General features: G+C 43.9%; 1 protein-coding gene across 1 annotated transcript in view; it reads left to right on the top strand.

The window, feature by feature from the left end:
* The window catches only part of ADGRE1 (adhesion G protein-coupled receptor E1), a 51,062-nt gene that overhangs the window by 1,920 nt on the left and 33,119 nt on the right, over window positions 1-16,023 (top strand). The window contains exons 2-8 of the mRNA XM_042782764.1: window positions 121-276; window positions 393-512; window positions 3,247-3,366; window positions 6,630-6,770; window positions 6,854-7,000; window positions 9,811-9,899; window positions 12,091-12,174. Coding sequence (XP_042638698.1) covers window positions 121-276; window positions 393-512; window positions 3,247-3,366; window positions 6,630-6,770; window positions 6,854-7,000; window positions 9,811-9,899; window positions 12,091-12,174 — 857 coding nt within the window. The remainder of the gene's footprint in view (window positions 1-120; window positions 277-392; window positions 513-3,246; window positions 3,367-6,629; window positions 6,771-6,853; window positions 7,001-9,810; window positions 9,900-12,090; window positions 12,175-16,023) is intronic.

Here is a 16,023-nt window from a genome sequence, read left to right as displayed (position 1 = left end):
GATTGAAGAGGAAGGTGTGTCGGCCACCCTCTTGCTGAGAGGAGGGCCAAAGTCCCACTGCACCTATCCATGGAAAACACAACCTGCTACTCAAATGACCCCAACTCTTTGTCCACCCAGATGTCGATGAGTGCTCTCAGACACCCCCACGCTGTGGACCTCACTCAGTCTGCAGAAACCTGCCAGGGAGATACCACTGCAGCTGTTTGAGTGGCTTCTCTTTGCCTACTGGAAACACTTGGATCCCAGCAAAGGCAAACAGTTCCACCTGTTCAGGTAATGCTGTCTGGCATGGGGTCTCTGGTGGACAGCCCCCACTGGGTTGGGTGTATGTGTTTCTGACCCTGGAAGCCTGGTCACCTGCCTGCTGCCTCTCCCACTCTGCCCCTCAGATATCAACGAGTGCCTGAACATCAATGCCTGCCCAGAGAATTCTGCCTGCGTCAACTCCGTGGGGAGCTACAGCTGCCACTGCCATGATGGCTTCATCCTCAAGAACTCCACTTGTGAAGGTACACCCTACCTGTTCTTCATGGTTTACCTCCCCAGTTAATTAACCATCACCTCCTTCAACAACCATGTGGATAGAGATGATGACTCTATTGTGTTGTTGTTGTTGGGTGCCTTCGAGTCAGTTCCAACTCATGGCGAGCCCATGTGCAGCAGAGTGCACCCTCCTCACAATCCTTACTATGCATGAGCCTGTTGTTGCAGCCACTGTGTTCATCCACGTTATTGAATGCCTTCCCCTATTTTTGCTGACCCTCTACTTTACCAAGTATGACATCCTTCTTCAGGGATTGGACCATTCTGACAACAAGACCAAAGTAGGTGAGATGAAGTCTGACCAGTCTTGCTTCTAAGGAGCTTTCTGGCTGCACTTCTCCCAGGACAGATATATTCATTTTTCTGGCAGTTCATGGTATCTTCAGTATTCTTTGCCAACACCACAATTCAAAGGCATCAATTCTTCTTCTGTCTTCCTTATTCATTTTCCATCTTTCATATGGTACATGAGGTGATTGAAAATACCATGGCTTGGTCATGTGCACTTTACTTTTCAAAGTGACATCTCTGCTCTTGAACACGTTAAAGAGTATTTTGCAGCATATTTGCCCAGTGCAATAAGTGGTTTGATTTCTTGACTGCTGCTTGGGGATACAATTAAAATGGAACCCTTGGCAACTTTGATCTTTTCTCCATTTATTGTGATGTTGCTTATTGGTCCAGTTTTCTTTGAGGATTTTACTTTTCTTTATGTTGATGTGTAAATAATATTGAAGACTGTAGCCTTTGATCTTCATCAGTAAGTGCTTCAAGTCTTCTGCACTTTCAACAAGCAAGGTTGTTTCATCTGCATATCTTAGATTATTAATTACTCTTCCTCTAATCCTGATTCTGCGTTCTTCTTCATATAGTCCAGATTCTCGGATTATTTGCTCAGTCTACAGATTGAATAAATGGTGAAAGGACACAACCCTGATGCATACCCTTCCTGACATTAAAACACGTGGTATCCTTTTGTTCTGCCTCTTGGTCTATGTACAGATTCCTCATGAGCACAGTTAAGTCTTCTGGAATTCCCACCCTTTGCAATGCTATCCATAACTTGTTATGATCCACACAGTCTTTTTTTTTTTTTTTTTTTAGGATTTGGGTGAAGATTTACAGAGTAAATTCACTTTTCATACAGCAGTTCACATATACTTTGTCTCATGTCATTGACCAAAATTTACAATGCAGCAGCTCCCCTCCCACTTCCTCCCCATAGTTACCTCCTCCCAGTGTCCATCTCTTCATACTCTTCTGCACCCTGAGCTATCTCCCTGTGCATAAGAAGCCCTCCCTTCTCCCATGATTGTTCTCTCCAGGGCGATGATCCACACAGTCTTTGTATAGTCTATATAACACAGCTATATTTCTTTCTGGTATTCTCTGCTTTCAGCCAAGATCCATCTGACATTAGCAGTGATATCCCACGTTCCACATCCTCTTCTGAATCCAGCTGTAATTTCTAGAAATTCCCTATTAATATACTATGACCATTTTGAATTATCTTCAGCAAAATATTATTTGTGTGTGATACTAATGATATTGTTCAATAATTTCTGCATTCTGTTGGATCACCTTTCTTTGGAATAGGCACAAATACAGATTTCTTCCAGTTGGTTGGCCAAGTAGCTGTCTTCCAAATTTCTTGGCATAAACAAGTGAGGGCTTCCAGCATTGTATTCATTTATTGAAACATCATAGTGGGTATTCCATCAATTCCTGGAACTTTTCTCTTTTTTTTCAATTCCTTCAATAGAACTTGGACATCTTCCTTCAATAACATTGTTTCTTGATCATATGCAACCTCCTGAAATGGTTAAATGTAAATTTACTCTTTGGTCGTGTGACTCTATGTATTATTTCCATCTTCTTTTGGTGCTTCCTGCATCGTTCAATATCTTGCCCATGTTGTCATTATGTTGTTAGGTGCTGTAGAGTCTGTTCTGACTCATAGCAACCCTCTGTACGAAAGGATGAAACACTGTCCAGTCCTGCCCATCCTCATAATCCTTGCTATGATTGAACTCACAGTTGCAGCCACTGGGTCAATCCATCTCATTGAGGGTCTTCCCATTTTTCACTGACTCTCTACCTTACCCCCACCACCCATCTGTCAGTTTGTCATACTGTGGTGGCTTGCATGTTGCTGTGAGGCTGGAGGCTATGCCACTGGTATTTCAAATACCAGCAGGGACACCTATGAAACAAACACACTTCTACTCTGTCATATGTAGAGTTTCTATGAGTCAGAGTCAATGGGTTTGGTTAGGGTTAGAGCTGTCTTCACTATACTCACAGCTCAGATTGAAGAGGAAGGTGTGTCGGCCACCCTCTTGCTGAGAGGAGGGCCAAAGTCCCACTGCATCCATCCATGGAAAACACAACCTGCTACTCAAATGACACCAACTCTTTGTCCACCCAGATGTCGATGAGTGCTCTCAGACACCCCCACGCTGTGGGCCTCACTCAGTCTGCAGAAACCTGCCAGGGAGATACCACTGCAGCTGTTTGAGTGGCTTCTCTTTGCCTACTGGAAACACTTGGATCCCAGCAAAGGCAGACAATTCCACCTGTTCAGGTAATGCTGTCTGGCATGGGGTCTCTGATGGACAGCCTCCGCTGAGTTGGGTGTATGTGTTTCTGACCCTGGATGTCTGGTCCCCTGTCTGCTGCCTTTTGCACTCTGCCCCTCAGATATCAACGAGTGCCTGAACATCAATGCCTGCCCAGAGAATTCTGCCTGCATCAACTCCGTGGGAAGCTACAGCTGCCACTGCCATGATGGCTTCATTTTCAAGAACTCCACTTGTGAAGGTACACCCTACCTGTTCTTCATGGTTTACCTCCCCAGTTAATTAACCATCATCTCCTTCAACAACCATATGGATAGGGATGATGATTCTATTGTAGGGATGAGACAACTGAGGTCCAGAGAGGTGGAGTGACTTGTCCAAGAACACACAGTGATTAAGTGGAAAAGCCATGATTCAAACTCCCATCCAAGACCTACTATGAGTTGAGCAGTGGGTCAGGCTGTCCTTGATGCTAGAGGGAGCTCTTGTCCCTAGAGTGGTTTTTCTCCCCAGAGGACATTTGTCAATGTCTACATTATTATTATTATTATTTTGATCAGGATAAAAATATACCTAACAAAACATTTGTCACTTCAATGTTATTTTATTATTATTATTTTTTAATCAATGGCAGTGAGTTTGGTTTTGGTTTTGGTTCTAACAATATAAAAATATATATGGTGGCACTGATGGTTCAGTGGTCAAATTCTCACCTTCCATGTGGAGATCCAGGTTCGATTCCCAGCCAATGCACCTCCTGGGCAGCCACCAGCCGTCTGTCAGTGGGGGCTTGCATGTCGCTCGGATGCTGAACGGTCTTCAGCAGCACTTCCACATTAGGAAGAAAGGTCTGGCAAAATCAGACAAAAATCTGAAAAATCATCCCATGAATACTCAATGGATCACAGCAGTTTGATCTGCAGGTGACCATGGGGATTGCACAGGACTGAGCAGTGCTTTGCTCTGTGTGTCAGGGTCACCATGAGTCGGGGCCTGACTTGATAGCAGCTAACAACAGCAACCAAATACGTTGCAAAACTTTTGCCATTTCAACATTTTTTACATGTGCAATTTGTTGACATTGATGACACTTATCATATTGTCCAACCATTACACTAACCAGAGGCCGTTTTGACTGTTACAGCTGGGGGGAAGGGTATGCCGCAGGTATCTAGTGGGTGGAGGCTGGAGATGCTGCTCAACCCCCAACAGAGCACAGGGAGCCCCTCACAGCCAAGAATTATCTGGTCCAAAGTGTGAATAATGCTGAGGTGAGAAACCCGCCCTAGAGAGAGCTCAGATCTCAAAGTCAGAGCTTTGTCCTGAAAGCATTTAAGACCTGAGAGACATCCTAGATCCCCCCTCTTCCTCCATATCAAACCAGTCTTCAAGTCCTGGGGAAACTACCTGCCAAATATCTCTTGAATCCTTCAGCCCTTTTCCATCCTTGGTTCAACCTTCAGTACTCCAGCAGCGCTGTCCCTAGCTGCCCTTCACAAACTGGTACTGCCCAGTGAGATACACCACATACCTACTCAATCACTAATAGACTGCGTGGTCACTCCTCATCTTGTGTTGCATAGAAGCATGAAAGGTTTTTTACTTACCTTCTCCCTAATTTCTTTTTCCAGGTCAAAGTTCTATACCATATATCCTCTGTGTTTCAGAAGACGGGGTGGGGGGAAGGGAGAGAATGCTGCATTGACATAGGGACCTGCCACCCTCCTCTATCCGTTTAGACCACTGTTTTCTTAACCTCACCACGATTGGCGTTTTGAGGTGGATAATTCTTTCATGTGGGGAGTTATCCTGTCCATTTGAGGATGTTTGGCAACGTCTTTCACCTTTACCCCGCAGATGCCAATAATACCCTCAAACTGTGACAGCCAAAAATGTTCCTGTTGTTGTTGTTATGTGCTGTTGATTCTGACCCGACTCATAGCGACCCCTCCTTGGGTTTCCGAGGTGGTATCACTACGGAAGTAGGAATGCCCAACCTTCCTTCTGAGGAGTGGCTGGTGGGTTTGAACCGCCAGCCTTCTGGTTAGCAGTCAAGTGCCTTAGGCACTATGCTACCAGAGCTCCTAAAAATGTCCCTAGACATTGTCAAATATCCCCTTGGAGGACAAAGGGACTCCAGCTGAGGATCATGGGCTTTAACACAACAGATGTTCTCATCTCACAGCAAATCACTGTGGGAATGGCTGGTCAGTGGCAGCTGTCTTTTATGTGGTGACTTACGGATCCAGGTCCTTCCATTGTTTGGGCCTCTCTCCTTTAGGTCCTTGGAGTTCTACCCCCTCGCGGGGGGGAAGAGAGAAGAGGGAAGGCTTACCCCATTCTTAACCACCTTGGGGCATAAGTGACATCTACCACACCTTCTCATGTTCCATGAATGAAAATTCGATACACGGCCGACCCAGATGCAGAGGGGCTGGGAAATAAAGTCCTTAGTTGGACCACCATTTTCTGGTGGCAACTCTGTACTTTGGAAGGGGAAGCATTACTTAATTTTTTTTTTAAAGTTTTAGCTATTTGATTTATTTTTATTGTGGTGAAAATATATACACCAAAATACTCCCCAAGACAACAGTTCCCTCATTTGGAGTTCAGTGGTACTGATTACCTTTGTCACAACGTGCTTCCATTGTCACCATCCTTTTCCAAACTATTCTACCGCCATTAACATAGACTCAGTGCCCTCCAATCAAAAATGCCCCCTTTCTCCCTCCTTCCTATCCATGGCAGCCATTCATAAGCTTTGGTTTCTATATATTTGGAGTATGACTTTTTTTTTAATATATATAATTTTTATTGTGATTTGGCTGAAAGTTTACAGAGCAAATTCATTTTCCATACACATTTAGTTTCATGACATTGACTACAATCCCCACAATGTAACAAACCTCTTCCCACTTCCTCCCTGTAGTTACCTCTTCCTTATGTCCTTCTTTCCTATGCATTCCTGCCCCCTGAGCTATCTCCCTGTGCAAATATTGCCCTTCTGATCTCCCATGATTGACTGCTCTAAGGAGTGTATCTACCTGGTGTAATTGTTCACTCTATGTGCCTATCTATAGTCTGGCTGAGTTCATTTTCAGGACTGAAGGCTAACTAGAGACCATGGTCTTGGGAGTTTCACCAGTCTCTATCAGTCCAGTAAGCCTTCTTATATGTGTGTTGGTATGTGTGTGTGTGTGTGTGTGTGTGTGTAGCTGTGGTAGATCAATACCTAAGGCATTTGACTGCTAACCAGAAACTTGGCAGTTCAAACCCACCAGCTGCTCTGTGGAAGGAAGATGGGGAAATCTATTTCCATAAAGATTCACCACCTTGGAAACCCAGTGGGATTGCTATGAGTCAGATTCTACTCGATGGCAGTGGATATATATATATACAGTTTTCATTTTTGTTCCACATTTTTCTCCTATTCTATCCAGTCAAAGCATGACGTTTTTTGGATGGTTGAGCACCCCTGCCTCACACCTATTCTCTACATCACAGATATTGATGAGTGCGTGAGCATGTGTCGCTCCAATGCAACATGCACCAATACTCCAGGGAGCTACTCTTGCACCTGCCTGCCTGGGTTTGCTCCAAGCCATGGAGAGCTGACCTTCACAGGCGATGGGATAGAATGTATAGGTGAGCAGAGGGTTGCTGGCCAGCCTGGAAAGAAATATCATTATATTCCTCTGGGTGTCTTGATATTCTCCAGTTTCTTGCAGACATTGATGAGTGCTTCCAAGATCCATCGCCATGTGGCCCCAATTCCGTCTGCACCAATGCTCTGGGATCCTACAGTTGTAGCTGCATGGTGGGCTTTCATCCTGACCCAGAAGGCTCTTGGAAAGATGGCAACTTCAACTGCAAGAGTAATCATATCCTGTATTTCTTTGCAATGGCATCTGTGTCTTGCTTTGGTTGTAAATTCCTCACTCTACCTAACCTCTGGCACCTCCTGTGACTCACCACATCCAGAGATTCTCTTTTGTTTTATTCATTCATTAATTCACTCATGCAATGAATTATTTTTGTAGCCTGTATTTATTTATTGAGATCCCTGGGTGACACAAATGGTTTGCACTCATCTCCCAATCCAAAGAATGGCAGTTCAAATCCACTCAGCAGCGCTGTGGAAGGAAGTCCTGGTGACCTGCTTTCATGAGAAATCATGCTTGCCTTCACATAGTTTATAGTCTAGGGAAGGAGATTGACAGCACACACACAATTATTTAATCAACTCACTGCCATCGAGTCGAACCCAACTCATAGTGACTGAGGTGGTATCACTACAGAAATAGATTGCCCAATCTTCTAATGCCATGATCAAAAAATCACAGTGACTAATGTGATAGTGGCTAAGGCACTTGATTGCTAACCAGAAGGCTGGCGGTTCAAACCCACCAGACACTCCTCGGAAGGAAGATGGGGCAATCCACTCCCGTAGTGATACTGCCTCGGAAACCCAAGGAGGGGTCGCTATGAGTCAGGTTCGACTCAATGGCACGTAACAACAACAACAACAATGTGATATTTTAGGAGCCCTGGCAACACAGTGGTTAAGTGCTGTGCTGCTAACTGGAAGGCTGGCTGTTCAAAGTTACCTAGCAGCTCCATGGCTGAAAGACTTGACAATCTATTCCTATAAAGATTAAACCAAAAACCAAACCAAACCCATTGCTGTCAAGTCAATTCTGACTCATAGCGACCCTCATTGGGTTTCTGAGGCAGTAAATCTTTGCGGAAGTAGATTGCCCTGTCTTTCTTCCGCAGAGTGGCTGGTGGGTTTGAACCGCTAGAAAACCCTATGGGGGCAGTTCTACTCTTGTCAACTGGCTTCGCTATGAATCAAAATTTGCCCAACAGCACACAACTACAGAACATCTAATATTCAATAAGCTTTGAGCAAACGACACTTAAGCTGAACTGGCAGAGTAAGAATTTGGCAGCTGGAGAATGGCACTGAGGCAGGGGAAGGGTAGGCTTGCACAGACAAGGAGCAAGCCGAGTTCCTGGGCTCAAGCAGGGTGAGGGCAGTGGGGCGTGGCGTGAGATGCCTCCCACTGAGGCTCAGGGTCCAGCTCTGCAAGGCTTTGCGTGCCACACAAAGCGTGTCGGCATTTCTACCAAGCACAGTGGAAAACATGGAAAGTTTATGTATTTTTTAAAATTATGGGTAATTGGACACACGGAAAATATTAGATGCAACTTACATGGTGGCCAGAGGATATAACACTGAAGTGAGGATCCCTGAGGTCCCACCACACATGCAAAGTGGAATATTATCAGTGCTGTGCAGCTCCTGGGTGTTCCCTCCCCAGCCCACCTCTGTCTACTCCCCAGAGACAAGCATTTGGTCTTTTGTGTTTCCTATTCTCTTACCATTTTTAGTTTTTGTTTTTGCAGGATAAAAAAAGTTTTAGGTGTCTTTTTAAAACGAATCAATCAGGATTTATCCACCTATCCACTTATGTATCTATCCATCCACCTACCCATCTATCTACCCATCCATCATCTATCATCTACTTTTGTTGTAAATACATATAGGTATACATATAACAAAACATTTCCCATTTTGGCCTTCTCCACGTGTCCATTCAGTAACAGTGATCATGTTGCTTGTGTTGTGCAACCGTTGCTGTTGTCTGTTTCCAGTGTCTCTACCGCCCACTGTCTCAGCAGTGCAGTGTCTCCTAAGCAATGATCCTCTCTTTCCTCCTCCCTCTCACTCCGGATAACTGCTAGCTTACTCTACTTATAGAGATATTTTCCCCCATGTATGTATCCCTGCGAGGTCCCTGGCTAGCACAACTGGTTTGCTGTCAGTACTAACCCAAAGGTTGGCAGTTTGAATCCATCAGTGGCACCACGTAAGAAAGACCTGGTGACCTGCTTCTGTGAGATGACAGCCAGAGAAACCCCATGGAACACAGTTCTGCTCTGGGACACATGGGGTTGCTATGAGTTGGAATTGACTCAGTGGTAATGGGTTTGGTTTTCCTGGTTCATGTATCCTTACACACTGTCTGAGGAGACTTGATGACACAATGGTTAAGGTCTCTTGGTTGCTTACTGAAAGGTTGCCAGTTCAAACCTAGCCAGTGGCTCCAAGGAAGAAAAGACCTGGTGGTCTGTTCTCATAAAGATTGTACTTTAGGAAACCCTGAAGGCAGTTCTACTCTGTCACATGGGGTCGTTATGAGTTGGAAGTGATTCAGTGGCACCCAACAACAACAACAACACAACATCTTGTTAAGTAAGCATCATGCTTTTCAAAAATGATGCCATATTGTGTGCATTGTTTTTGGACTTTTTTTTTTTTTTTTTCAAGCCCTCAGAATCTCGAATGTAGTGTGTGGCTGTTTATTCATTTTCACCATTGCCTGTTAAAAACCCACTGCCATCAAGTCGATTCTGACTCACAGTGCCCCTAGAGAACAGAGTAGAACTACCTGCGGGGTTTCCGAGGCCATCAGTCTTTACAGAAGGGGACTGTCTCATCTTTCTTCCACGAAAGGTTCAAACCGCCGACCTTTTCATAAAAAGCCAAATGCTTTGCCCACTACGCCACCAGAACTCCTTTGTGGTAGGATGGATTTTAAGCAGGGGGTGAGGCAATCAGACTTGCCTTTTAATTGTACTTTGCTGTGGTTGAAGTTTGGTTATTGTTGTTTTTTTCTAGGGGCTCCCTTCAAGTGTAAAGAAGATGTCATACATGGCAATGAACAGGTCCAGCGATGCCAGGGCAGGGCAGCAGTGGAGGCTGAATATGTAAGTATCTTTAAATATCTCAAGCTCTCGAGGTTTTCCTAGAAGCCACTTAGTCAGGATCTTGATTTTGGTGGTGAAGTGTCTAAGGCATTTGACTGCTAACCAGAAGGTCAGCAGTTCAAATCCCCCAGCCGTTCCTTGGAAGAAAGGTTGGGCAATCTACTTCCACAGTGATACTGCCTCAGAAGCCCAAGGAGAGGTGACTATGAGTCAGATCCAACTCGATGGCAGTGAGTTTTTTTTTTTTTTTGTTTGTTTGTTTGTTTTTAATAAAGGCCAAAATTACTGTAACTTAAACCCGATAGCATTGATTTCTTCCCCTGTAACAGATGAGCATAAGCTGCCAAGAGTTGGTATAATGGCTCCATAGTGTTCTGCCATCATCAATATAAGACTCCCTGTCCTGAGGTCCAAGATGGCTGCTTCCGCACCTGCCATCACATCTCCATTCCGGCTGGGAAAGTGGAAGGTACATTCCTACCTTTTAAGAATATGACCCAGAATCACTTCTGCTCACATCACTTTGGCCAACAATTCACCACGTGGTCACACGTGGTCACAAGGGAAGCTAGGAAGGGAGAACCTTTGCCCATGTAAAACTTGGGGATGATTTTACTAAAAGAAGGGGAAACTATGTGGAAGTCTCAGCACTACCGAAGGTGTTGGTGTTGCATGGGAGTGATGTGGGATGAGTGATGCACAGCCAGGAAGGGCAGAGAGGTATTTGGACTTCTCCAGCTCTCTAATGATGTCATCTTGATGATAAAGCTTCCACGGCCAGCTTCAGGAACTGCTGTCAAAAAAGCCTAGCACTTAGCATAATGCTTTCCAGCCTCATCCACGCTGTCCCAGCACTTCATTCCTTTGTATTGTGGATCAGTGTCCTGTTTTATGGATGCGCTGTTGTTGTTGTTGTGAGCTCCTGTTGAGTTAGCTGGCCCTGACTCATGGTGACTCCATGACCAATGGAAGGAAATGCTGCCTGGTCCTGCACCATCCTCAAGAGTGGTTGCTCACACTGCTGTGGTCCATAGGGTTTCCATTGGCTGTTTTTTGGAAGGCAATCACCAGGCCTTTCTTCCTAGTCTGTCTCAGTCTGGAAGCTCTGCTGAAACCTGTTGAGCATCACAGCAGCACACAAGTTCCACTGACAGATGGATGGTGGCTGTGGATGAGGTGCATTGGCCAGGAGTGGAACTCAGGTCTCCTGCATGGAAGGTGGGAATTCTACCATTGAACCACCAGTGTCCTCATTTTATGGACACACCAGTTTGTTTATTCATTCACCCCTAGAAGGACACTTGGATGATTTACAACTTTTGGTCATTATAAACAGAGCTGCTGTAAAGCTTCATGGATTTTCTGTGTGAACCTAAGTCTTCATTTATCTAGGATAAATACCTAGGAGTGAGGTTGCTAGGTCATTACGGTGTTCACTTTAACACCTAGTCCTTGGCTGGTGCAAATGTTTTGTGTGCATTTCTACTAACCTAATGGTTGGCAGTTTGAAGTCACCAAGCAGCACTGCAGAATAATGGCCTGGCAATCTGCTTCCATAAAGTTTACAGCCATAAAAATCCTATGGAATATTTCTACTCTGTAACATACGGGGTTACTGTAGGTCAGAAGCAACTTGATGGTAATGGGTTTTTGTTTTTGTTTTAATTTCTTTAAGTTGAATTTATGGATTTTGTTCGTCACCCCAAATGGAAACCTTGTAACCATCAAGCAGTCATTTCCCATCCCCCCTTCCCCTAACCCACTTCCCTTTCTTACCTTCCCACCAGCTGGAATGTAGGTGTGATGGCAGGTGCTAGAGCAGCCATCTTGGACCACAAAATTGGAGTCATATGTTGATGATGGCAGAGCATCACCAGAACTTGTAAATCAGCTTTGGAATTCTCATACACCATGGACCACTTTTTTTGTTGTTGTTTTGAACCCATCTCCCCATGTATTGATCCCACTAAATAGTTTTTTCTTTAAATTCATGGAAGAGAAGGATGATGCTATTTCAATTCTGATCAAATGGTGAGTTTCTATATCTCTGAGAATTCTAGAGACTCATGACATCTCAGGAGGTCAGGACCTCCACTGAGGTTTGGTTGCTTCAGGACCCCGTAGGATGGCTCAATATGAAGATGATATGCCTGTGGGCAAAATCAACCAATACGGTTCTTCCTGGGCACAGGTGTCCTTCTGTATGCTAATGAATGCCACCTTCAGCATTCTGGACGAAGCTTGTGGAAACAAAACCACCAGCACTTCTCTGGAGGTAAGTAACCAGGACGTCTTCTTCATGACTGTGTTTTGAGTTATTCCATAGTTTGCTTCATTGAACCATAGCTCATGAACGTCTTTGTTTTAAAATATATAGAGAGATTTATGACATTATTCTCTTCCAGCATCTGAATGATATAGTGTGCTTTGGGTTCATCAGTTTATTTAATCCATCTATTGGACATTGTTGTTGTTGTTTGATTTCTTAATTTTTGCTATTACAAACTATACTGAAGTGGCCATCATTGAGCAATACCCTTGGACTATTTAAAAATTCTTCTGAAAGGATTAATTTGTGGAAGGAAAATTATTAGGTCAAAGGGCATGCCCAATTTACAGATTTTGCATGCCATAAAAGCTATACCAATTGGCATTCCCAATGGGACCTCTTGGCTCCAGGGAAAGAGTCTGAGTGGATGCCTTTTTGAATTCTCCACTGATCTAGCTTTCCAATCCACTCTCCCGAGAGAGTTGTTGTTCTTGTTTTTAGATGCTGTTGAGTTGATTTTTGACTCCTAGAGGGCTCATATGACAGAGGAGAAATTTTCCAGGTTGTAATCTTTACAGTTTTTTTTTTTTTCTCTCTTTCCTGTCTTTTTAATGATATTCTGCTTTCCTCATGTATAATGTCCTTGTGGCCATCCCACAACTCATGTGGTCTTTGGTGTTAAATGTGCCCAAATTATTCTTGAGATGTTCTCTAAATTCAGATGGGATATGCTTAGCGTTGTACTTTGGCTTTCATGGACTTGCTTTCATTTTATGCATCTTCAATTTGAACTTGCATATGAGCAATTTAATGGGATTCCAGGAAACAGAAGGAAAAGGAAAGAAAGACCCCAAATGGATGTCAGAAGAGACTCTGAAACTTGCTCTTGAGAGTAGCAAAAGCAAATGGAAGAGATGATAAAGTAAACTAGCCGAACAGAAGATTCCAAAGGGCAGCTTGAAAGACAAAGTAAAGTACTATGATGAAATGTGCAAAGACCAGGAGTGAAAAAACCAAGAGTGAATAATACACTCAGCATTTCTCCAGCTGAAAGAACAGAAGAAAAAATTCAAGCCTTGAGTTGCAATACTGAAGGATTCTGTGGGTAAAGTATTGAATGATGCAGGAAGCATTAAAAGATGGAAAGGATACAGAGAGTCACTGTACCAAAAAGAATTGGTCAATGTTCAACTATTTCAGGAGGTAGCATATGATCAAGAACCAGTGGTACTGAAGAAGGAAGTCCAAGCTGCACTGAAGGAATTGGCAAGAAAACAAGGCTCCAGGAATTGATGGAATACCCATTGATATTTTCAACAAATGGATATAGTGCTGGAAGTGCTCAATTGTCTACACCAAGAAATTTGGGAAACAGCTACCTGGCCAACCGACTGGTAGAGACCCATATTTGTGCCCATTCCAAGGAAAAGTGATTCAATAGAATGTTGAAATTGTTGAACAATATCATTAGTATCACACACAAGTAGAATTTTACTAGAGATAATTAAAAAATGGTTGCAGCTGTACATTGACAGGGAACTGCCAGAAATTCATGCTCGATTCAGAAAAGGGCATGCAATGAGAAATATCATTACTAATGTCTGATGGATCTTGGCGGAAAGCAGAGTATGCCAGAAAGATGCTTACCTGAGCTTTATTGACTATGCAAAGGCATTTTACTGTATGGGTTATAACACATTATGGATATCATTGAGAAGAATGGGAATCCCAGAGCATTTCACTGTGCTCATGAGGAACCTGTACATAGACCAAGAAGCTGTCATCCAAACAGAACAAGGGGATACCGTATGGTTTAAAATCAGGAAGGGTCTGTGTTGTTGTTGTTAGGTGCTGTAGAGTGAGTTCTGACTCATACCAACCCCGTGTACAACAGAAGGAAATGCTGCCCGGTCTTGCACCATACCCCCAAAGTTGCCATGCTTAAGCCCTTTGCAGCCACTGTCCATGCATCTTGTGCTTTTAGTTCGGTTTTTAGCTGACTTTCTACTCTACCAAGCAGGATCTTTCTCCAGGACTGGTCCCTCCTGTATATACAAGCAAATAATACAAGCAGCTGGCCTATATGAACACAGCATCAGGATTGGAGGAAGACTCATCAATATGACTTGGAGGAAGAGTCAATATGTGGATGACACAACCCTGTTTGCTGAAAGTGCAGAAAACCTGAAGCACTTACTTATGAAGATCAAAGACTACAGCCTGCAGTATGGATTACACCTCAACACGAAGCAATGAGCAGCATCATGATAAACAGAGAAAAGACTGCATTTGTCAAGGATTTTGTTTTACTTGTACCCACCATCAATACCCACGACAGCAGCAATCAGGAAATCAAGGAACGTATGACATTGAGCAAATCTGTTGCAAACGACCTCTTTAAAGCGTTAAAAAGCGAAGATGTCACTTTGAGGACGAAGATGTGCCTGCCCCAAGGGATGGCATTTTCAGTAACCTCATATACATGTGAAATAAGGAGGACTACAGAAGAACTGATGGCTACACACACTAAACCCATAGCCATTATGTCGACTATGACTCTTGGTGATCCTGCGTGTGTCAGAGTAGAACTGTGCTCCATAAGGTTTTCAGTGGCTGACATGTCAAAAGTAGATTGCCAGTCCTTTGTTCTGAGTACCTGAGTGGACTCAAACCTCTAACCTTCTAGTTAGCACCTTAGTGCATTAACTATTTCCACCTTTCACTCCCCCACCACTCGATCTTTCTCTTTGTATCAAATATAATATAAGGAACCTGGGTGGTGTATCAGCTAGGCACTGGCTGCTAACAGAAAGGTTGTAGTTCAAACCCACTCAGCAGCATCTCTCAGTAAAGACCTGACAATCTGCTTCTATAAAGATTACAGCCAAGAAAACCCTGTGGTGTAGTTCTAGAGTTCACATAGGGCTGCTATGAATTGAAATCAACATGACAAAACTTAACAACAACAATATATATATTTATATCATATATAAGGAGCTCTGGTGCTGCAGTGGGTATGGTATTTGGCTATGCTAACTGGAAGGTCAGCAGTTCAAGCCCACTAGTCACTCTGTGGGAGGAAGATGAGGCAATCTACTTCCATAAAGATTTACAGCCTTGGAAATCCAATGGGGGTTGTCATGGGTCAGAATCAACACGTTGGCAGTGGGGTTTTATATCATACGTATATTACTTGGTTTCACAATCAACATCAATGGAAGCAGCAGTCAAGAAATCAGACGTCGTACAGCACTGGGCAAATCTGCTGCAGAAGACCTCTTTAAAGCGCCAAAGAACAAAGATGTCTCTTTGAAGACTAAGGTGCTCCTCACCCAAGCCATGGTATTTTCAATTGCCTATATGCACATGAAAGCTGGACAATGAATAAGAAAGACCAAAGAAGAGTTGATGCTTTTGAGTTGGCAAAGAATAGTGAAAGTACCATGGCCTGCCAGAAGAATGAACAAATCTGTCCTGGAAGAAGTGCGGCCAGAATGCTCCTTGGAAGCGAGAATGGCCAGACTCCGTCTCACCTACTTTGGTTGTGTTGTCAGAGGGAACCATTCTCTGGAGGAGGATATCATGCTTGGTGAAGTGGAATGTCAGGGAAAAAGGGGAAGGCCCTCAAGGAGATGGACTGACACAGTGGCTGCAACAATGGGCTCAGGTGTAGCAAGGATTGTGAGGCTGGCACAGGACCGGGCAGTGTTTCGTTCTGTTGTACACGGGGTCACTATGAATCAGGGCTGACTCAATGGCACCAAACAGCAACAACAACAACTATATACATATACATACACATATACATAGGAGCTCTGGTGGCATAGTGCCTAGGGCATTTGACTGCTAACTAGA

This window comes from Orycteropus afer, unplaced genomic scaffold (genome assembly GCF_000298275.1).
Source record: "Orycteropus afer afer isolate SDZICR_OR568_19922 unplaced genomic scaffold, OryAfe1.0 scaffold00461, whole genome shotgun sequence".
In the NCBI taxonomy this organism is placed as follows: Eukaryota; Metazoa; Chordata; class Mammalia; order Tubulidentata; family Orycteropodidae; genus Orycteropus; species Orycteropus afer.
This window is presented reverse-complemented; position numbering and strand designations above follow the sequence as displayed.